Here is a 23,327-nt window from a genome sequence, read left to right on the forward strand (position 1 = left end):
AAAACATGTAAGACTGTCTAAAGCATTTGTTTAGAGATGTGTTTTGTATGCGCAAAGTGAAAAGCTTGGAGGATCATACGTTGGATAGTTAGTTAGGTGATCTCTGTGGGGAGGTGACTTTAATTACAGAGAACTTTCACTTTCTATGTTTGTAAGAGCCCAGAATATTTAAAGAGATTAATTTCTGTTATTTTTGCTGCTGTAAGAAAGTGACATGATGATGGTTCACTGCTTTCACAATTAGTGTCAGTTTTCTGAGTTCTAGGATCTCTGGTCTGGAGAGGTTCATTGCTTAATTTAATTCATTTATTTATTTACTCATTTGTTTGCTCAAACCATTTGTTTGCTCAAACTAGTTGGCTGAGTGCCAACTAGTTGGGCACTCTTCTCAGTGCTGGGCATGTAACAGCAAGACAGAATCCTTACCCTCGTGGACTTTATACAATTGATTGTGAAAACAAATATCAGATGGTGATGAGTGTTTGGAGAAGCACAGAGGAAAAGAGCAGGGGATAGAATGCTGGGGTGGAGACCGTAGGATCCTATTACATATAAAGTGGTCAGAGAAAGCCTCCCTGAGAGGGCAACAGAAAGACCTAAAGGAAGGAAGGACGCCATGCAGCTCTGGGGGCAGGGTCTTCCAGGCCCAGGGGACAGCGTAGTAAGACCCTAAAGCTGAAGCGTGCTTGATGAGTGTGAGGCCGGAAGGACTGTGTGGTGGGAAGGAACAATGAGAAAGGCAGAGGTGAGAGAGGAGGCAGGGCAGTGTCCTCGGGACTCGAGGCCATTGCACCACTCCGAGGGAGAGGAGTAGCCGCTAGAGGGATCACTCTGGTTGCTCTGTTCAGACTAAGGTAGAGGGGGCAAGGGTGGAAGCAGGGAGACCAGTTGGAAAGTGACTGCAATGACCCAGGTGAGAAAATGGCTTGGACCATGGTGATAGAAGTGGTTGGGTTCTAAAGGTATTTTGAAGGTAGAGCTGATAGATTTGTTGAACGGGATGGAAGGCAGGAGTAGTGCTTGTGACTCAGGGCCTGGTATCAAGGCTGTCGGACCCCTGGAAGATGACCCTTCTCCCAGGACTGTTGAAGGCTTAAGCAAAGGAGATTCCACCGAGTCACCCCAAAGGGGTAGCAGTGCAAATGGGTGCTTTGAGTTGAAGGGCGAAGGACAGCATCAGAAGAGGCAGGGTGGGAGTTTTGGGATTTTCTACTATGGGACAGACCCATGCTGCTGTAGCAGGCCCCACCCCAAATGGAGATGTCGGGGGAGGCTGGATGCCTAGTGCCACAGCCTTGACACACTTGGTTTGGGAGTGAACACAAGGACAGAGTGCATTTTCACCCACTGTAGCAAGATTAGACTCGTAGCCAGATTTAACTTGTTTAGAAAAACTAAGTGCTGTCTCGTTTTCTGTACCCATGTCTTGTGGAGTAAATCGAGACCCATTATACATATTTTATAATGGTCACTTTTGCTTTTAAAGACATGTGCCATTATTCTTGTAATCAGAACAAATACACACATTTTAGAAAGAATGGTGAAATGGTCAACAATAATCAGTTCAGAGTGTCACGGAGTTAGCCTATGGAGAATAGAGTAAGTGGTGTCCTCAAGGAGTGAGGGGGAAGCCAGATGCCAGTAAGAATGGAAAAGGAGAGTGTGCGCCATTGAAGAGGTGAATATAAGTCTCATTTGAGAAACTTGGAAGGAAAGAAACAATGAATGGTAAGAACAAACATATGCCACGCAATTCTGAATGAAGTTTATTAAATAACATGTACAGCCAATGTAGTAATTCAACATCTATTTGTCAGATCGATCCACTGCATAAAGAAAAATAGATGAACAGAAATATCTGTGTCTGCATAGTACATGCTCTTGGTGTGTAATTTAAATGGCAATACTTTAATTGGTTATATATAATGTCAGTTATTTTTCTTTCAGAATATAATATTTTTTGTAGTAACCTATTCTAGCAATAGGCCTGAATACTACTGCAGATAAATAGGACTGCAAAAAAAAAAAAAAATCAAAAACAAAATAAGAAAAACCACTATAATTGAGATAACAGTTACCTTCTCTCCCAGAAAGAATGATTATTTAAAATTATAACACTTTACAAGGGCTATTTTTGTGCTAAAAATCTGCAGGTAAAGTTATTTTGGAATTCCTTCATTTAAATATGCAAAAAAACTTCATGACTTCCTTATTTTACTCCCCCTTCGGTTCAAATTTTTAAAATTATTTTTCTATACAAAGTAGGTACATGGACTATACAAAGTTAAATATACATATTTACAGTCCCACTTCTTACGCATGTGATTTTTTTTTTCTCTTACTGATCCCAGAAAGACTGCAAAAGTTAAGTAGTGTGGGGCTTGCCTTTACCCAGAAGCATGGCTAATCTATCAAAATGTGTTGCAGGGCATGCCGCCAGTTAGTTGCACTTGCGATTAATAAACCTGTATAAATAATCTCAGCATAAAAATAGGTATTTTGTATTACTAAATGTCTGAAGACAAAGGGGCAGTTGGAACCCTTTGTTCCTTGTTGTGTCATATGTGGGAAGCTGAAGTTTGATGCAAATTTTAACAGATGAGTTTATTAAAGATGGGCAAATTGGTGAGGCATACCTGGGATTCTGGAGATATACAAAGTCATGTGGCTGGCATCATATGCAAATGTGGCTTTACAAATTGGTTTATTTTCTAGCTGTATTTAAAGAGGTGTTCAAACTTACCTACTTAATAAGCACCCCTCAAAAAACAGATAAGATCGTGTTATGAATGGTTTGCATCTAAGAAAGACCAAGAAACACATTAGCCAATATACATTCCAAAATGCGTGATGCTGCTATGTGAAATGCATGGGGATATGCACTTGAACTGTATTCGGAGGGGGAACTATATTCGGAGGGGGAGGAGAGACAGAAACAGAGTGCCCTTGGATGGTGAGGTGGACCTTCCAAAGCACTGAGTCTTACTTAAGGAATATCAAGGAGTCCCTTTCTACCCAGGAAGCTCATCCCCCCTCACCTATAGCCCCAGCCCCACCTCCACCATTAGTTCCACAGCCTTTTCCCCTTGGGATTAAGGCTCTGCTCTGTTCTAGTTAAAAGCCAGTGTTTCTGGGAAGAAATAACACCTTCCTCTTATCAGTCATTTATACTTTACTGTGAAGGAGTCAGTGGCAGTTGCTTTCCTGAGAGCAGGCTTTGAAGGACAGGGAGGGAGGGTACTGTGGGCTCTCTGATGGGGGTGGGCAGCTGACGGAGGTCATGAGTAGTGGAGAGAGAAGCTGAGGCACTGAAGACAAACTTTGCGTGCTTATACAGACTCTTGGACATGGGTCCTAGGCCAATTCTGAGCTATATGCAAAGAGTCAGGGTTCCTGTACACACCCTATCAACCTGGAACTGCTACTCCTATTTGTGACCTTGGATGTGTATTTGTGGGCAGGATGAGAGTTTGAAGACCCTGGAAACAGTTCCAAGTATTTCCAGCCATAAACCACCCTCAGACAAAGGTTCTTCCAGCATCCTAGTTGTTCAAAGTGAGCTAATGGAGACAGAAATATGACAATGCTTTCTAGGGTCCCTTCAGGGAAAATTCATCTCTTCCTCTCTCACACCTTTCTTAGCACTTATCACAGTCTCTCTTGATTTAGTATTTTTGTGTGTCTGTCTCTCCAACAACCTCTGAGTTCCCAGCAGGCAGGGAATGAGTCATTTCTATATCTCTCCAAGGTGTCTAACAGAGTGGCCAATAAGCATCCTTGAATTGGATAAAGTTGTGACTGAACACCCCAGGCGCCTCTGTCCTTGGCGCTGTTCCCCACAAAAGACCGGCTTCCTGGGAGTGGCAGAATCACGGCCTCATTCTTAGGGCCACTGCATCTGCACCTCTGCTCTAAAGAGAAGCCTCACAGGGTGAGTCAGGATTCATAACCCTGTGTTCCTACTTTTGGGGTAGTCCTTGGACTCCCATGGGGAATGAAAATGGAGACACGGTGACCCTCTTCTAAGGCTTGGAGCATGCCTTGCTCATCAGTGGCCCCTGGCATCCAGTGTACACGGGTGTACGTTACATGAGTCACTGAACACCATCCTTGGTTCTCTGTGAGAATAGGCCTATCAACCCCAAACTGTCCTGGCCTAAAACAATCCAGAAAAGAAAGAGTAGCAATGGCATTCTGCTAATTGCAACTGTGCTGCCCTCAAGGTGACCGTTCATAACAGCCAGTGATATGGGGAAGGAGCCACTGTAAGGGACCTCAAAAGCTACAGGGCTTCTTGACTTAATCAATCACCTGGAAATACAAATTTAACTATCTGCCTGGCCACATTGCTCCAGGGGCAAACCTTGTGTGCTTTTCTGGCTGAACACCGGGGGCGTCAATGGCAAAGCTGCATGCAGGCTGAATGCACTGGGCGCCTACTTTGACCTCCATTTCCCCACCCACCTCCAGTGAGGGACTTGGCCTTGGGTAGTTTGGGGTCTCCACCACCGTTCAGGGATCGCCTTGGCAGCCCTGACTGGCCTCGCACAGCACTAGGGGACCGGCAGGCTCCGGGGCGACTGGGGGGGGTCTGTGCGGAGCCCTGGAGGATGGCTGGGGATCTGCCTGGTGCTCCGAGGGCTCCTGCGGGCTAAACGACCCTTTTGAGCCAAAGCCGGTCAAGCCTGAAGCAGCAAGAAGCATTTCTGGCCTAACTGCTCCTGGACCATGCTGCAGGTCAGATTACTCAAGCCGGGGGTGGCGGGGGGGGGGGGGGGCGGGGGGGGCGGGGGGGTGGGGCGCGGGAAGAGGGCAGGGCTGGAGTGGCTCCCAGAAGCAGCTGAGTAAATACTAACTTGCCTTATTCCTTTTCTGCGTGGTTCAGCCCTGTCTGATACACGCAGTAAGCTTAGACAGGCTCAGGTTTTAAATGCACTTCTCTGTCCTCTCTTTTGCTTCTTTCTTTAGCCACTGCATTAGTTTTCCTACTGACTCAATGTTTAAATAAAGAGACAAATTCATGAGTTATGCTTCATCCTCCAATAAAAATCATCTCTGTGGCTTTCAGTCTTCTTATAGATACAAAGGCTTTACATAGTTGCCTGGGAAAGTACCAAACTGCCTTGTCCTTCTTGAAGTACCTATAAAAAAAAAAAAAAAACCAAAAACATACACACACGGTGAGAAGACTCACCCATTTGAGTTCAGAGACAGTCCTTGATAACAATCCTGCAGCTTGTAGAAGGGCATACGGTTTCCAAATCACTTTGCCCTATCTCATTTAGGCTGCAGAATAATGCTGGGTGATAAACAAGGCGGGCATTTCTAAAACTCCCACATTTTTGTCACATGAGGAAACCCAAGCTCAGAGAGACAGACTTTGAACCCAGGTCTCTGACTCCCAGCCCATTGCTCTTTCCAGTACTTCTCCTTTATGGAAGAATGAACGCAGTTATCCAACACAACAAGGTACTGGGGATTTAGAATTTCTAAACTGTAGGATTTCTAAAGTCCACTGGATACAACTGCACAGCAAAAGGAAATCTCCCTCCTGAGCCTGTGCCTAGGCCCCAGATTGACTCCCTGTCTTCACTGCCAACCTTGTCAGGGTTCCCTCTGAGCCAGGAACATTGAGCTACCAGGGAACAAGCCCTTCCTGGGCTGCTCCACATCCAGCATTGCTGGATCCCTACGCTAGCAATAGTTCCTTCCCTTGGGATTCTCTCTCTAAAGCTGGGAGATAAGGGTGGGGCGGCAGATAGATGTTGCGTCATTATTACCCTCTCATTAGCAGACATCAATTTGATCATTGCATCCTTTCCCCGACTGGCTTGGATAGGGCTTCAGAATCCTGCTGAACACACTTCAAGCAGCCACTACCAGTGGGTTGGAGTTGTTGCCCAAAGTAAAACTCCTAGGCTAGAAGAATGTGTCAAAGCTAAGGCCATCTAAAACGGCTAGCTGAAGCCCCAGGGGGATGGTCAAGGAGGCTGCAGAGAACTGAGATGGTAAAGCCCAGAGATGTGCTCATATGGGTGGTGAGCACCTTTCCTGATGGATGAGAAAAATGAGCTCTCCTGGGTTATTTTCTTCATAGTCTGAACACAAGGCCACTTTTCTAAGTGTCTGAGGAATTAAGGAATCTAAAATATTTCCTTTACCTAGCTGCCGGCGGATGCCCCTCATCCCGTCCCAAGTTCTCATAAAAATGTAAATACTCCTGGAAGAGTTTAACAAATCCCTACTAGCCTGCACTCTAATAGGACAGCCACGTGTGGCTCCTGAGCCCTTGAAACATGGCTGGTCTGAATCGAGCGATGCTGTGACTGTAAAATACATATTGGATTTCAAAAACTTATTCTTATGTACAAAAAGAAGAACGTAAAATATCTCCCTAGCAATTTTTCATGACATGTTCAAATGCACTGGGCTTAATATATTAATTTCACTGGTTTCTTTGTACTTTTTTCAATGTGGCTTTCAGAAAATTTTAAATTTCATACATAGCTTGCATTATGGGTTTTTTTTTTTTTTGGCTGTGCCGTGAGGCTTGCGGGATCTTCGTTCCTGACCAGGGATTGAACCCGGGCCCTCAGCAGTGAAAGCACAGAGTCCTAACCACTGGACTGCCAGGGAATTCCTTGCATTATGTTTCTGTTGGACTTGCACTGCACTAGAACGTTGCTGGCTTTCAGATCTGGTTTCCTTCTAAATAGAACCTCAACGTGGTGAGGACCACCAGCTTCTGCAGGCCCTGGGAGGAGGAGGGGGTAGCTTTCTAGGAGGCTGGTGAGGCCAAGGCAAATCTTTCTGGCTTCCCATTTGTGCTGAGGCCTTGTTCTCACGGCCCCAGGGCTGACATTATTTCTATTTAGCAAAGCTTTTCTAGGGAGATCAGGAAAGAGTTGCTCTTTGGAAAGAAGATAAAGGTAAAGCCAGTTGTTTAAGGGGGTAAACTGACACAAAGAGTGTCAATGGCTCCCAACATTATATTTGTGCCTGAGCAGAAAGAACAGAGGCTCAGGGAGAGATGGGCCTGAGTTCATATACTGGCCCTACCATTTGCAACCTGGGTGGTGACCTTGGGGCTAGTTACTTAACCGCTTTGGGCCTCAGTTGCTGAATCTGTGGAAAGAGGATAATTCTTGTCTTACAGGCTGTTTGTTGAGAGAACTTCAGTAAGAAAGTATATCAAGCATCTGTTTTGTTACAGAATCTCAAATTCTGTTCTTTCTCTCCCCCATCCTATGAAAGTGACTCCTTTAATTAAGCAGGTTGCTTTGAGGAAAGTTATTAGAAGCCTGGAGTAAGTGAGGTCTTTGGAATGTCTACACATATGCTTGAGCTTCATGGCAGAAATCTAGGCTCAAGTGTTCTTGTGGTGTTCCACAGGCGTTTTAAAAATTAAAATTTCCGAATGTAGGACAGACAGATGCACAATAGAAATACAGAGGGAATTCCCTGGCGGTCCAGTGGTTAGGACTCAGTGCTTTCACCGCTGGGGCCTGGGTTCCATCCCTGGTCAGGGAACTAAGATCCTGCAAGCTGCATGGCACAGACAAAAAAAAAAAAAAAAAAAAGAAACACAAACAGAACTCAATGGATGAAGCTGGCAACTGCCTTTCCATGCGGTAGATGTTGGCATATTTGGTTGTCAGGTTCAATGTTAGTATCATCCACACTGCCCTGAGAGCAAACATAAACTGGGTGGCTCATCGTTCCTAATGGTGGTGTAGGAACTGAGAAGGCCCTTCTCTCTGTGTAGAGAATAGTTCTCTTTTCATGACTCATCACACCTAGTTCTTCCTTCAATACACCACTGGTAAGAAAAGTACGATGTCACTTACCAACAAACCATCCATCGTCACATTTTTCCATGACATCAACAATATCTCCATCTCGGAGTTCCAATTCATCATCATTCTGTGGTATATAGCTATACAATGCTTGGTAGCTAAATCTGTAAGTGAGAGAAATAAATATTGACTCAAACACTGATGGAATTAAATAATGAGTTTTAAAAACTCATTTCAGCTAAATCAACATTTGGGTAGTGTTTCCTACTCATCAGTGGGGATAAAAGTATTTTATTGGCTATTGCTCTAATAATTTGGGGAGATCCATGTGATAAGCAAATTAAGATTCACAGGGATGGGGAACTTCTGAGAAGCAAGTCACGATCAGTCCTTTTATTCAGTTTCGTTTGGTTACCACAGCCAAGCTTTTTTGTCTAGATGTTGCCCCTTTAAAGTTAATTGAGTCCTTTTCTTAACATAGGGTAATACATGTAGATTATCAAGGATAATCAGAAGTTACTTAGGTCCAGAGACAGACGTTATATTCTGGTCACATACATTGGAGAGCATGAGGCAATTGTCATGTGTATATATAATTTTTAAAAGTACATCTCAATTGCCTCACTGTTTAGCAAAACTACCTTGAGTTTCTTTACATGCCAACACACATTTCATTAATTGCTTTTAAACGTGGATGCCATTTTTCTGAAACTCTTGAAAGCATTTCTATCCCAGTGATGTTTGGGGTTAAGATTTTTATTTGCTTGTTAGTTGGCCTAAGGCAATTTGGTCTGTTCTGACAACAGGCTCTGGAAAAAGCTGGACTACTTGTGAAATCTGATACCTGTTTTGGCAACAAATAAAAGCTTGTTTTCATTTATTCTTTTGATAGATATTTAAGAAGCACCTACTGTGCACCAGTTCACAGTTCTGTTTACTTGCTACTTTGAAACACAACAGTAGCAGGTAAAACTTTGCAAACCAGCCAGTCATCTACCATTTTCAGTGGATGTCAGTGAATTCCAGCATGTGGGCGAGAGAGACTAGAAACAAGTAAGTGGAGTCAGTGTTCCTAGAAACAAGAGGTTCTGCTCTCTGCTAAAACCAAAGGGGCAATTTAATTTTACATATTTATTCAAATGTAGTGAAACTTTGGTAGATGGATCTGTCTGCCAGAAGGAAGGTATCTAATGAGGAATTAAAAGTTGCAGATGGATTTCCAGTTGGTAAATGAATACATTTTGATGTTTCTGTATTTGCCTGCTGTCTCTTCCCCAACCTGGACTCGTTAGGATGCCTTAGCCCCTTTACTGCCGCCGTGGCTGCTTTGCCAGTCTCAGCTCTGGGAGATTACTCCTGTTATCTGCCTCGCTGTCCTGTCTCACCCCAGACAGCGGAGACCGGCTGGAAACAGTCCTGCAACCTTGCTGCTTGGGTCCCCGACTGGCTCTAATTTTGGAGGGGCTTCATGCTGTTTGGACATGGTTCCACAGAGTCCTTCCCCCGCCTCTGAGCAGAGCTTTAATTTGCCTCCCCTCCTGCCCCTACTTCCATGTGTAAGGAAGGGTTCCCTGCTCCTAGCCAGGCTAAACTCCCTTCCCTGGGCTATTTCCTCGACTTACGGCTTCTCTCTTACATCTTTCGATTCTGTTAACTCCTTCTCAAGTACAAAAGTGCTTAAGCCTCCGCATCCTAAAAACAACTCCCCCGTCTCTGCTACTCCCTGAATCTATAGCCTCCCTGTCCCCTTCTCCTTCCGCTCACCATCACACCGACTCATCAGCCCTAACACAGGATCTGCCTGCACCAGCACTGTCGCTGCAGAGGTCACCAACGATTGTTCCAGTTGCCACCTGGAGGACATTTCTCATTTCCTGTCCTCCTCGGCCTCTCTGAAGCAGGGGCACCACTGACCACACACTGCTTGCTCTGTTGCACACAAGTGAATGCTCCTAGACCCTCGCCCGTGTCTCCTGCTCCTTCTCAGTCTCCTTTGCTGGCTGCTACTCTGTTGCCTTAAAAGTTGGTCCCCCAAGGATCTATCCTCAGTTCTCTTCTCCCTTTATCCCTATCTCCTTGGGGAATCTTATTTTCTTATATAATCTTATAATCTTATATTCTTCCATGCACCAGAGGCCCACTCTTTCCTAGCTCAGGCCCTCACCACTTTTTTGCTGTATTCGTATCTCCAAACCACTATCTTTGTCCTTCATCTCTGAAATCCACCCTCCACTCTGTTGACTGATTTTATCTACCTAAAATGAAATCCAATTAATGTGTTCCTCTATTTTTTTTTTTTCTGGCCACTGCTGCGTGGCTTGCAGGATCTTAGTTTCCCGACCAGGGATTGAAGCCGGGGGCCACAACAGTGAAAGCGCCGAGTCCTAACCACTGGACCGCCAGGGAACTCCCAGTATGGTCCTGATTTTAAAAACCTTCAGTGGCTCCTGAGTGAATGCAGACTAAAATCCAAATTTATTTCAGTTGCATTCTGGATTCTACAATCTGGTCCTAACCTGCTCCTTGAGCTTTGTCTCCATTCCCTCCATGAACTGCACACCGTGGCCACAGGGGTTTTTCGATGTTCTCCAAACACACTACCTACTCCGGGCCTTGGCACATTTGGTTTTCTCAGCTGAGAAGACCTTTCACCTCCCTGCTCTAGCTCTCAAACCCGATTTGTCTTTCAATGCTTATTCCAGAACCCCCTTCCTCTGTGAATGGAGTTTACTCCTTTGTGCTTAGAACATAGATATCCAATACTTTTTTTTTTTTAAATGAATGGATCAACCCTATTCATTCCTCTCCAGTCAGAATTAACACTCCTTCCTCTACACTATCACAGCACTAGGAATGAGACCAGTCAGCACAGCTCCCAGTTGCCCTATATGGAAGGTAATGCTTTACCTCTCTCCCCCAAGAGTCCGTGACCTTTATTTACCTGCCACCTGTTTTCACGTTGGCTGATGGGAAACAGCCTTAACTAGAAACCCTCAGAGAAGCTGGGAGTGATTGGTTCATTCCCCCAAATGGCTGCCCCCACAGTCCGTCAGTGACCCACTTCCTAAGCCCAACGGTCTACCGAGAACTCGAGAACTGAGGTTCGCCAAGTGTACTTACAAATCCTGGGAGGTTTGACTCCTGTCAGGGGTGACTCTTCGCTGCAGGGCTTGAGGTTGCTGAGAAATGATTAGAGATGATTTATTGTCAGAAGGGGATACCTTGTGATGAAAGTCAAGGGGATGAGAAACAGTGCTGCAGTAATGAACAGATTTTTCGGCAATGTTTATGATCTCATTGCAAACTGCTTCCTGTGGTGGCCCCGAGATATCCAGAAACCCCCATAAAACAGTCAACATGGGGACAAAAAAAAAAGAAAGAGAGGAAGAGATGTAACATTCCAGACGAAGCACATAAGTCCAGGGAAACAACAGAGTTGAAGATCCAGGTTAAAAAAATAGATATTCCAGTAGTGGAGTGCAGGAGGGATCCAGGCGTAAGCATGGAAAAAACAGGTAAGATACAGAAGAATTTGGGATTTAGTATGAATATTAAAAAAAAAAAAAAAAGGCAGCAGCATAAAAGCCTGTAATTAGTGAGTAACTGTAACAAATGGAATAATTTCAGGATAGAAATGCAAGTATGTATCCCCAATCATGCACTAATATATTAATTTAATCCCACATGTAGGCAGAGTAGAAATATTGTCTCTAAATTCCTCTGCTTTTTTTTTTGAGGGAAGAGGGTGGCCTAACATCTCTCTCTACTACAGTAGCCATATAATTCTTGTAAATAATGGCTCTGTGAGATAACCAGGCATTACTCCAGTCTAGACTCTACAAATCAGTAAGAATTCTCTTTAGAAAAGCTACAGTCTTATTCAACAGGCATCTTACCACATAGCTCTTTTCAGATTCTGTGAGATCAGGTCCTGCTCTCAATGAATGATGAGAAGGCTGTGATCACCAAGCAAATTATAAGGGAGACATTTTAGCAGATGTCACATTGGAAAGGATTCAAAATAAAAGTGTGAGCAAATACACATACCACACCATCACATTCAATGACACCGGATACTCGTGGCCTATGGCCACCGAGTTTCCAAGACAACACGGTGGGTGCAGAGGAGAAAATGCAATGTACAGAGTTAGAAGCAAGGATCCAGGCAATGAAATGAGCAGTTGGGAACAGGGCTGCAGTGAGGTGAGAATGAACAACACAGGGACCCCAGATTGGCAGGGAAGAGACACAGAAGGGCTACCTTAAGGAACAGTTATGTCCCTCTGTAACCACACACATTGGTCCCCTTGCTCTCAGCTGGCAAGCGTCTATGGAAGGGCTGCTGTACCAAAAGCCAGTTCCACTTATTTTGACTGGGAACCTCCTCTGGCAGAGCAGGCTCATAAAGTATCAGGTATGCCATTTTCCCGTGCGTATAAAAAGAGAGTTAACACTTCTGAAAAACTCCTTGGTAATATGTGACGTATCAAGTGAGACTGTTCCCCAGGAAAAACCTGCACATGATACACTCCAGCTAAGCAGGCGATCGATGAGTTCTGATATCTCATGGGGCAGAGCTTGCTTCCAGAAACAGGATGGTGTGTCCTGACACAGTGGTAGAAATGAAACCATCACTCTTCACTCACCAGCTCAGGCCCCACATGCTGACATGGAAATAAGGTGCAATCATGGCCAAGCAGACCTGTCTTTTAAGTAAGGATCCTATAGCAGAGGCCAGGCCTTCACTGGAAGAATGTCTGGAATTATTTATCCCAGAGAGGATTCAAATCCAAGCTCTAAGGAGTCTCCCTAAATGAATATTTGAAGAGCCATCCTTGGAGAAACCCTCCAGGTAACGTGCAATAGTAGTGATGAGTCACAGCAACTCCAGGGCCTTCGAGAAGAGCACTCAGATCTTTAGTGTGTGACCCACTTGTTTCACAGGAAGGCCCAGAGAGGGTGAGGGCCTCCCCTGAGGTCACCCAGCAAGTTAGTGGTAGACCTGCCTCCTGGATTCACCTACTGTCCTGCTGAACCTTCTCTTTCATCCTCAGACCATTTCCCACATTATTAAGTGTGCTCACTGACATTATTTTCAATGAGTCCCACAGAAACCCTGGAGACAGGCAGGACAGGGTTTATCATCCCGTTTTCTTTCAAAGCCCAGGAAGCGGATGCTCAGAGGGGTTTAGTGCATTCCCCAATGTCACACAGCTAGCCAGAGGTAACGCTGCCCCACCACACCATCCCTTCCTGTTCATCTCCGCTGTAAATTCTCATTCATTAGCATGCCCTGCAGGACCAGCTTTCATCCCAGCCATCACTTCTATACTCTTGTCCTTTTGGAAAACCTTTTCAAGTTCTCCAAACTGCAATCTCTTAAACCAGCGCCCTTGGACTGGGGGAGAGGAGACAGAACTGCAAGGGTTCTGCTCTTTAGAAGACGTCTCAGGACCTGCGGGCCTTTGCCAGGTGACTGGGAGCTGACCTTGTGTGGCCCCACTCACTGCCCATCCAGCCTCTGGATCAAGGCTTCTGCATAACAAAGGAAAATAATGACACTCCCAAGCATCTACTATATGGGCTTCTATGTGGCAGCACTGAGTGGGTGATACCTATAGGCAGATTTTGACTTGATAGAAGGTAAAACTTTCTCAACGTGAGAGCTGTCCAATAGAAGGGACTGCCTCGAGAGGAAGTGAGTTGTCAGTCCCAGCAGCTGTTCAAGCTGAGGCTGTGTTGACTATTGCTAGATGGGATATTGTAGAGCACTGCTGCTCAAACTCTAATGTATGTCAGCTTCACCTGGGATCCTGTTAAAATGCAGAGTCTCATCGGACACATCTGGGATGCATCCTAAGACTGTTCATTTCTATTTGGTGGTGCCCATGCTACTGGTCCACAGACCAACTTTGGGGAGCAAGGCTGAAGAGCGCCTCAGTTATCCAACACTGAGATTCTTTAGCTACAGTGTGCCAAGACTGGTGGGTCTGGCTCACCTCATGAAAATAAAAGTTCCCATAAAGAGACAAAATATTTCCAAACTCCAGCTGGTGGCCTAACAACCTCAGGTCAAGTGCAGTGCAAAGAGAGGATGCAGACAGTTTATTGACATGACCTCCAGTTTACCGAAGCCCCATAGCGTCTTTCAAATCAACTTTAATCCTAAAGGAGTGACTGGAATCAATCATCTAGCAAATATTTCACACTTAAATTTAAATGAGGTTTGGTGAATCAGCTACATTAAGAACCACCTGATATTTTACTATCCCTTTTTTTTTTTTTTTTTGGCTGAGCCGTGCGGCATGCAGGATCCTAGTTCCCCGACCAGGGATCAAACCCATGCCCCCTGCATTGGGAGCTCCGCGTCTTAACCACTGGACCACCAGGGAGGTCCCACTGTCCCTTTCTTTTGTAAAGCATCTTTTTTTTTAAAAAAGTCGCTTTCAAAGCACATATAGGTCCATTACCTCACATGACTTTTATACTCACCCTTTTACTTGGGGAGGGCAGAAAAGGAAATTTTAAGGTTCATGGAATTCTGAAGATTTTCACAAGGTGGCAAAGCCACTGAGTACTGAACCTCTCAGGTTCCAGTCGCCATACACCACCTCCCTCTTGGCTCGTGATGGGATAGCTGGGGTAAGGCTGAGAGCAACACCCAGCTTCTGCCTCTTCTGAAAACAGACACTAAGTTTTCTTGAATACTTTTTCTTTGTGTAAAAGGTCCAGTGTGCAGTAATGGATATCATCCAATCATTAACTCAAGGATCCACCGTTCTGAAAAGGGATCCTGACCCAGCTAATACCCTCCTTGGACTCAGGTCGTATGCAAACCAGAGGATGATCATCACTGCAGCCTTCACATCTAGACAAACTTGACATCTAGTACAAACTCAACTCATCCCTGAGAGGTCACTTGGTTGCTTACTTAATGTCTGTGGAATAAATGAAGAAGGCAAGAAAAATATTTATCCTGTTAGGTTAAGATTCAGTTTCTCCCTACTTGAAATGCATTCCTTAGATTTAAGCCAAACATCTCATAGAGCAGAAATGTAAACCAGTTTTTTTTTGGGGGGGGGTGGGTGGGGTGGAGGTCGGTACAGCATGTGGACCTTCGGTGGAGGTGGAAACCATTGATATCCATTATAGGGACTCGCCCTTCACTTTGAAGGCTGTTTACCTTCAGACATTTTTTCCCTCTGGGTGTATGTTTTTTCTTTCCCTGGTCCCACTTTCTAACCATATACAGCTTTATATATCTCTTCCTCTGAACTTATGCTATCCAATATGGTAGCCAGTAGCCACATGTATCTCCTCAACACTTGAGATGGGGCCAGTATGAACTGTGCCATAAGTATAAAATTATTTACACTATTTACGAAATTATTTTTTACAAAATTATTTACAAAACTTAGTATAAAATGTAAAATAGCTCAACAATTATCCTGATTATATATTAAAATGATACTATTTTAGATATGTTTGGTTAAATCAAATATACTACTAAAATTAATTTCACTTACTCCATTTTACTACCAGAAAATTTTAAATTACATACGTGACTCACGTTATATTTCTGCTGGCCAGTGATGCTGTTAAACCCTCCTGGGTCTTAGTGTACACCCTTCTTTAAGCCTAGAAGTGGACAAAGTTCTAACCAGGACCTCAGCCAGGGCTGGGGATAACGGGACTATTATCTCACGCTAAGTACATTTCAGACTCTTGGAAATACATTCCAGTTTTTCACGTTTAGAAAAACAGCCACCAGCACCCCTGCCCCGCCCCACTGCACTGCCCTCCCGGATCAACAGTAAGCAGGTGATAGTTGCTGATCCAGAAACAGCTTTTCTTCCATATTTGCACACAGAAACACAAGTCGGCCCTCTTGGCCTGGAGCTTTTGTTTCATTCTTCCGAGTGAGCAGCCCTTCATGTGTCCTTGCTCTGTGGCCCTGCTGCCTTTCTACCTTCAGTTCACAGCGGTCCCTCAGAAATCTGACCCTGCATCCCTGGGGCTGTTAATCCCTCTGGATCCACAGAAAACACCTGGTGCTCCTATGAGTTACTAAGCATTCTCTTCCAGCTCTGGGCGTGTGCCAAAGCCTTGAAGCCCAAAATAAAATGTCCACAGGCTAGAGGCCAGCAGGAAGTCCTGGAGATGTGGACAGGGCAGAGGCCTCCACCTCCATGTGGCCCCGAGCCCCTCTAGAAGCGGCATGAGTCTTTGCTCTCCCAACCTGCGTGCGTCTCTCAGAGATGGCGTACCTCTGCTCATCACATACCCCAAATCTCCTCTCCTCAGACCTCACCTCTCTGGTGACCCACACTGGCCTCCCAGGGGACACTGGACTGGGAGGGAGGAAACTGGGTTCCAGGACAGGCTCTCACAGTAATTTATTGATTTTTGAGCAAAATGCTTAACTTCTTTGGATTTCAAGTTCTTAGGAAAATAAGAGGCTTGGGCATGATTTACTTTTTTTGGCTCTAAAGTTCTAATGTAGTAATTAGACTGTGCTCGTCCTATGAATTGAGAACCAGGGCTGGGCAAGGCTGACCTGGCTTAAGGGGGCCAGCACTCCACTCACTGCCCACTGGAGATGGGGTGGAGGGCAGCTTTGACTGTCACCTCCGGGTGGCTGGAGAGCTCACTTCCGGCAGTGTGGGAGGCGAGGAGCTGCCCGGATGGTAGAGGGAGAGGTGCAGCTCCTGGAAGACCACAGGCAAACTCTGCCAGAGGAGTTAGAAGACCTGAAAGATTTAGGCTCTTGGCTTTCAGCTCTAGGAAACCTCCGCAGGACCTGCAGAACAGTCTGACTCCACTGAGTTTTCCTCTTGCATTTATTAAGAAAAAGATCCCAGCTTACATATAAAACTAATTACCACCAATTAGTTCAACTGCTTACCACCTAGACTCAATCTCCTTGCAGATCAGTCCACAGACAACACATCGGCGTTGTTGTAATGTGAATCTGATGACAGCACTAAACTTACAGGCTCAGCCTTCTCATAGTCTGTGGTGGGGTCTGTTTCTTTCCCAAAACAATCAGAGGAGTGATGGCAAATATGTATCCAAGTATGAAGGAACCAAAAGCTTTCCAAGAGGATGCCTTTGTACTCGAGGTGAGAGAGAATAACGAGAAGCACTGATTTACAGAGTGCAAATTCTAAATGTTCTAAATTCTGGATTTGTGTAACCAAAGTCAAAGAATTCTTCCACCTTCTACGTTCTTCTCTCCCCCAACGCCATCTTCCTCTCTCAGGTGGAATGGAGTAAGGAAGATAAAATAAACTACTTTTGTTTCTTTTCCCTGTCAGCAAGTATTTATCGAGTCCCAGCTACTTGCTCTGTGCTAGGTGCATTCATCTCCAGGAAACCTCATTTGATCCTCATAATAACTCAAGAAGACAATCAATATTTACCTCATCTTACAAAACTACGACCCAACATGTCAGAGTTGGGAATTGAAGCGCCAGGATTTGAACCCCATTCTCTCTGACTCCAAGTTCCCTGCCCTCCCAACACACCCTGATCTGCCGGGATGTGCTCTGCCAGAGGGGAAGACATCAGAATAGCTGAAGGAGGTGCCCATCAAGAGACCACCTTAAGTCGCCCCATACTCTGCAGCTGGCATGAGCGTTTCTACTGCAATCCACCATTTCTCCTAACACCTTTGTGGGGGTGGACACTGCAACTGCAGGTCTTAGTTCCCTGCACCTTAGGTGTTGAGCGCATACCTGCTGATCATTTTTCTAAGAACTGCAGCCAATGTCTCTCCATCCTGTACATTGTTGAACACCCTCTGTATATATTTAGAGATTTCCCTTCTGAGTGAGTCAAAGGAAAATGTTTCCCCTTATTCGGTGGGTATTTTAACATTTTTAATTTTCTTTTTGTTCTTGTAAGTTGCATCACATGCTTTCCCTTCTACTTCTGATTTCCATGCTCAAAGAGGGCCTATGCCTTTGTTCTTACCTTTCTGGGAACTAACCTAGTTTCCATGCGGTAAGGGATGTTCCCTCTGAGTTCACCGAAGCACATCTTCCTGTCGTCTTTCCCTCTCTCCTCTCCTTTCTCTAAGGCTGTAGTTTGTTCTTGTGCTTCTCAGATGCTTTGAAGACACAGAGCTTTCCTGAATACTTTTATTTAAACGTGATACCCTCAGATTTTACCGTTTGACTGGCTTTCTCCTCTTTAGGACCCAAACTGACATCACACAGGTTTTGCCACTTTTCTCAGGCCTCAGTGTTGTCATTGTAAAAGTAGAATAGACTGGGGGTTTGTAACCTGGGGGTGGGGGGGTCTGTGGACTCCTAGGGAGCTCTCAGAATGATTCAGGTGTGAATCTCGTAAAACTTTATGCAAAATTGTGTGTGTGCCACCCTCTTTCCCAAACTACTGGCCTAGAGTCCTCAGCTAACCTCAGATTCTCAAAGGTTCTGTGATCCAGAAAAAGTTATGAGTCACTGGAGTAGATGATACTTAAAGATTCTTTTAAATTCAGAAATTCTGTGAGGATCTCTCACTCAACTGTAGGAGCTCTTAACAACCAAGTCTGGATGCCAGTCTGCAAACAGTGCTTCTATCTTGGGGAAAGCTCAGAAAATATTTGATGATGCTAATGGTGGAGATTTCCAAGATGATATTCCCCTTCACTTTCTTGACCAATTGTCCTAAACCTTCTTGGCCAAAATTTGCACGCAACAAAATCCAAGAACTTAGTTGATAATTCTGAACTCTTGGGCATTTTGAATGTGCCTGTGTGTATGTCTTTGTCCAACTGGTTAAGTTGTCCCTCAAAAAACAAAAGGGAAAGCTTTTATTTTTCTGTTGTGAAAGTCCACAGGTCTATCATAAACCCCCTCCTTAAAATTTTGTATTTGTTCTTCTCTCTCTTGTAACTGAAATTCACAGGATTTTTAGCTAATCATAGAATATCAAATCTAGCAGGAAGTTATCTTTGTCTGAATCTTTTGTTTATGGATGGGGAAGCTGCCAGAGAAAGGAAGTGTTTCACCCAAAGACTCATGGCGAAGCGGGAGCTAGAGCCCAGGAATCCTGACCTTCAGTGCAGCACTCTTCCCAATGATCCTGGCTTCCCCTAAACACTCCCTACCTCTCATTCACCCCTTTCTGCTGTTCAGAGAACACGCACCTAAAAACAGGAGCAACGAACCCAATGTCGCATCAGTTTGGGAGTCTACAAAGGAGTGAAAAGTCCAACCCTTTCACAATGAAGTGCTCGCACACCTGCAGAGCTGGGGGCAGTGGGATGGGCTGGACAGGTGACTCAGGAGAAGGAAAGCAGCAAAGCAGGGGCTAACACCAATTAGGGAATGCTGATGAGCAGTTAGCAAGGGTCACAGGACTTGAGGAAGATGACCAGACACGTCGCGAGAAGGTGCTGGTCAGTATCCACATGAGGCACCAATCAGCCCTCCAAGCTCTGCTCCCAGCCCCTTCTAACCACCTGCGGACACGGAAGCGTCAATGCAACCAGGAACTCACGACTCCCCTCCCTCCTTTCACATTCCTACCCCTGGGGCTTGGCTGGGCTATTTGCTTGCCTTGAATGCTGTCCCTCCTGCTGTTCACCTATCATAAAACTCCCAGTTCTTTAAGCCCCAGATCAAAAGCCGCTTTTCTCTTAAAGTCTTTCCATCTTCCTCTTCCTGCTGCTTATTATTTCTTCCCATCTTGAACTCTCAGAGCAAACTGTTTGTGACCCTCCTTCCCTGTCTGCGTTATAATTGTGAACATGTCTTATTCCCCCAGTGGAGCTCATACACTCCTTTAGTTGGGGTCAGTCATATTGTATTCTTTCTTTCACTCAAAAAATATTCATTGAGTGCCTTCCACATCTCAGGGGTTCTGGTCCCTAATGCTCTAATGGTGACAGACAAACAAAGGGACGAATACAATAGAGCTGATAAGTGCCCCCTTAGGTCAGGTGCAGGGGGCTGTGAAAACACAAAGTCCAGCACTTAATCTAGTCTTGCAGGGGGAGGGAAAAGTTGTCAGGAAAGGTTTCCTGGAAGGAGTAACATCTAAGTGGAAAAGTGAAGGACAGGTGGGAATTTCCCAGACATACAAAGCAGGGGAGGCTTTGGAAGGTGAGGCTGGCTTGCTGTCTAAAGGGCCAGATCACATGGGGCCTTCCTAAGCCCACGAAGGAGGAGAGACTTTCCTGAGAGCAAAGGGGAGCCCCTAACGACGTTCATCCCTCCGTGCCTCTTGCAGCACTTGGCACAGTGCCTGGAACATCCTAGATGCTTGAATGGAAGAGGCAATGGTCATAACATTTCCCAGTGTCTTTTCATGCTCTCAGGTTAAATTCCCTCGACTTCTGGGTCAGATACGCAACCTAGCTTCCCAACAGTGATAACAAAATTGAACTACTGGTTTAGCACCCCACAGCAAGGACAAGAGTGGCTGGCAATTTTCCTGATAACACAAACAAGTCTGGAATGCATTTATTCAAATAAGTGACACAGCCTGAGATCACATCTTGTGACTGGATCGCCAGAGAATACCTGTCATTCAAGTCCTTCCCATCTTTAGCTCTGTCATCCAAAGAGGCCCTCAAGAGGCAGAAAGCTTCTCTTGCAGGACCTCATTTCCCGGGTTGCCATCCTGCTCCCAGTCCCAGGAGGGTAAGGCAAAGGGGCTTGGGAGGGAGCGTGTGGGCAGGAGCCCTTTTCACACAACCCCCAGCTCTCAACAGGGAGCAAGGCCGGTGCCGTGGAGAAGGGGCTTGCGCTGGGAGAGCAGGAGGAAGGGAGGGGACAGGAAGTGATGCACTTGGGGTCTGGAAGCCCACCAAGAAAGGAAAATCAGTTTTCAACAAGCCTGGCTTTCTGTGTTGCCAGCCCCCTCCTCTCCTTGTTAGGAAGCGGGAAGCGCCTACCCCTAATCTCACCCGAGCGCCATGCGCACTTCCTGTGCACACTGGGTCCTGGCGTCAGGCCGCAATGACTCACTGCTGACCGTAACGAGGTCTCCAGGCCCCATGCACCGACGTAGAACATTTACAGAATTGTTCCTGTGTTGAGACATTCACTTCTTTCAACCAGCCGCTTCACCCCCTCTCCCCCAGCGAACTATTCTTTCCTGGACTGGACACACCCTTCTTCCCTCACAGAACATCCCTTCCAGGAGCACCTGCTCCCGGGCCAGGTAAAACCCTCCCCAGGTATTCTATTTCCTCAGCCCCCCACAATCCACTTTAGGGAGCCTTCCCACATGCCAGGCGCCACACCCACCTCATTTAATCCTTACACTGCCCTGTGAGGGAGGGACAAGTTCCACTCCTACTTTGCATAGGAGAAAACCAGTGGGGAGGCTAAGCCTGATTATTTATCATTATCCCACACTGTCCTTCCCTGCAGCGATGATGCCCGCTCCCCGCCACGGGTTGGGGCTGCAGGTCTGGCCTCACCTGTGCTTTAGGCCGCTGGGCTCCTGCAGCCTCCAAGCACACCTCTACTGCTGTGTCCGCCGCTCTCACTGAAACATAAGGCTCCTCAAGGGCAGGGATGAGATAACCCCTGTATCCTGCCCAGAGGCTGGTGTCTACAGGCCTTGAATCAATCATGTGTTGAGTGAGTAAATGACACTTAAAAGGGAAACTGGGATTGCAGGTCTGAGGATCAAGCATAGTCTATCATGGGCATTGTGCACAGTAGATAATAAATGATTTGGAGACATCTTCAAGCATTCTATCTGGTTTGAAAAACATTCTAGAATGTTCTCAGTTCCAGAAGCAGCTCTCCATCACCCAAAGCGGATAGCTTCCATTTGTAAAGTGCTGACATGTTCCGTTCCCAGCCCCTGTGCTTAGCACTTTACATGCATCACTTCGTGGAATCCTCTCAACCAGACTATGAGGTAGGTGTTATCTCCATTTTATGGATGAGGAAACTGAAGCCCAGAGAGGGGAAGTAACTCACTCCCAAGTCACTAGACAGTAGAGGTGAGCAGGCATTCAAACCTGGCTGCTTTAGAGAAGCTGCCAAAACCTCTGACTTTTGGGGTAGTAAACAACATAGCCAAAATTAGAACCATGATCTAACTGCCAAGTTCATCTCCCCCTGCCCCCAAATTTTCAGCCCTCAAAACATCCTAGGGCCGCCCTGGTCCAAACCCCCAAATCCTGATAGCTGACCCGGACAGAAAATGGGACAGTCACCTAGAAACCTGGCCTGCCATTCAAGGAGCCCAGCACTGGGCCCCTCCCTCCAGAACCAAAATGCATTTGCTCTTCAGTGAACAAGTCAGCTCCCACACAAACACGAGACAGGACGAAGACCTGACGGGGCTGAGCGCTGGCAGGCAGAGCACCATGGGTTATGGAAACGAAGCGTGTCGCACACAAAACCAAATCACACGGAGCCAAACCAAAGCCTGGTGTTCTCAGCTGTGTTGGGGCAGACCAAGGATCATCTCCCAGGCACGACTGGGCCGGGAGGAAGGCCTTCCTTCTCGTGGGCTTTTGCACCAGGCCAGGAGGTACCCAACGTGGGGGTCGCTCCTGAATCACCTTGAGAGGCCAGGATACAGACTGTCCTTTGCCTCCACTGTCCCAGCCCTGACACCTTAATGGATGACCCCTCCGTTCCCTCCTGGTTCATATTTTTGTTCCCAAAAAAGCAAACAGCTCTCACGGGCGTCCACTCGGCCAGGGGTGAGCCCACCCTGCTGCTGGCCAAGACACCCGGGCACACGTGGTCATGCTGCAGGCCTACCTCGCTCGCACCAGTCCGAGCGGCCTTCCTCTCGGCCGGCTCGCCACCTCTCTGCAGCTCTGAGGGCTCAGCCTCCCTTCCCGGGAAAGGGCTACCCCGGGGCTGGCAGGGCCGGCTCTCCTCTGGGGTGTGGAGCTCTGGGAGTCTCTGTTCGGTGCTCAGACACCTGACCACGTCTGACGGTCTCAGGCAGCTCTTCTTAGAGATGGCGGGTCCACCCGGGCATCTCTCACCTGCCTCCCTGTCTGCTTTCCTTTCACGTGCTCCACTTCCTTCTCGCCACGGCTGCCGCTCACCCTGGCTGCTAAAGGCGTCGCTAAGCTCCGAGATGACCCTGTCCGAACGCCCAAGCCTCGGCTGGGAGAAGCTATCCTTGAGGACCCCTGGAGGTGGCACGTGGGCACCACCATCTCCGCTGGCGTGGAGGGAGGTCTGGGCACTGGGCGCCAGGGAGCAGGCTTTGTGCGGGGGAGGCAGGGCCAGTGGGGAGACTGCCGAGCGTGGGGTGGCCCGGGCCGACCAGCTCGAACGGGGGAGGCTGAGGGTAAGGGAGGAGCTGGGCCTCGCCCACAAGGCCAGGGGTTCAGGGCTATAGACAGAAGCCTCTGGCAGAGGAGGCAAGGGTGGGGTCAGGGCCAGAGGCCGCCTGCTCGGGACTCCTACGGTCAGCGAGATCCACTCAGAGGTGACAGCGTGCATCTCAGGGGACAGGGCTCGGCGGGCGTGGGGCAGAGATGAGGGGGCTGGCATGATGAGCTTGCTGTGACCGGGAAACTTCAAAAGAAAA

At 46.6% G+C, this 23,327-nt stretch overlaps 1 protein-coding gene across 15 annotated transcripts in view; it reads right to left on the reverse strand.

Annotated features, from left to right (window-relative positions):
• Nucleotides 1-1,790: 1,790 nt before the first annotated feature.
• The window catches only part of SORBS1 (sorbin and SH3 domain containing 1), a 243,256-nt gene continuing 221,719 nt past the window's right edge, over nucleotides 1,791-23,327 (reverse strand). For 14 of the 15 annotated variants that reach the window (XM_068548256.1, XM_068548258.1, XM_068548250.1 and 11 more), the window contains 3 exons: nucleotides 10,917-10,975; nucleotides 7,848-7,960; nucleotides 1,791-5,141 (listed from right to left, as the gene is read on the reverse strand). In XM_068548256.1, the coding sequence (XP_068404357.1) occupies nucleotides 5,074-5,141; nucleotides 7,848-7,960; nucleotides 10,917-10,975 (240 nt within the window). In that variant the 3' untranslated portion in view covers nucleotides 1,791-5,073. Of the gene's footprint in view, nucleotides 5,142-7,847; nucleotides 7,961-10,916; nucleotides 10,976-22,540; nucleotides 23,315-23,327 lie in introns of all 15 variants that reach the window. The other variant, XM_068548243.1, reaches the window with a different exon arrangement.

This window comes from Eschrichtius robustus, chromosome 7 (assembly GCF_028021215.1).
Source record: "Eschrichtius robustus isolate mEscRob2 chromosome 7, mEscRob2.pri, whole genome shotgun sequence".
NCBI lineage: Eukaryota > Metazoa > Chordata > Mammalia > Artiodactyla > Eschrichtiidae > Eschrichtius > Eschrichtius robustus.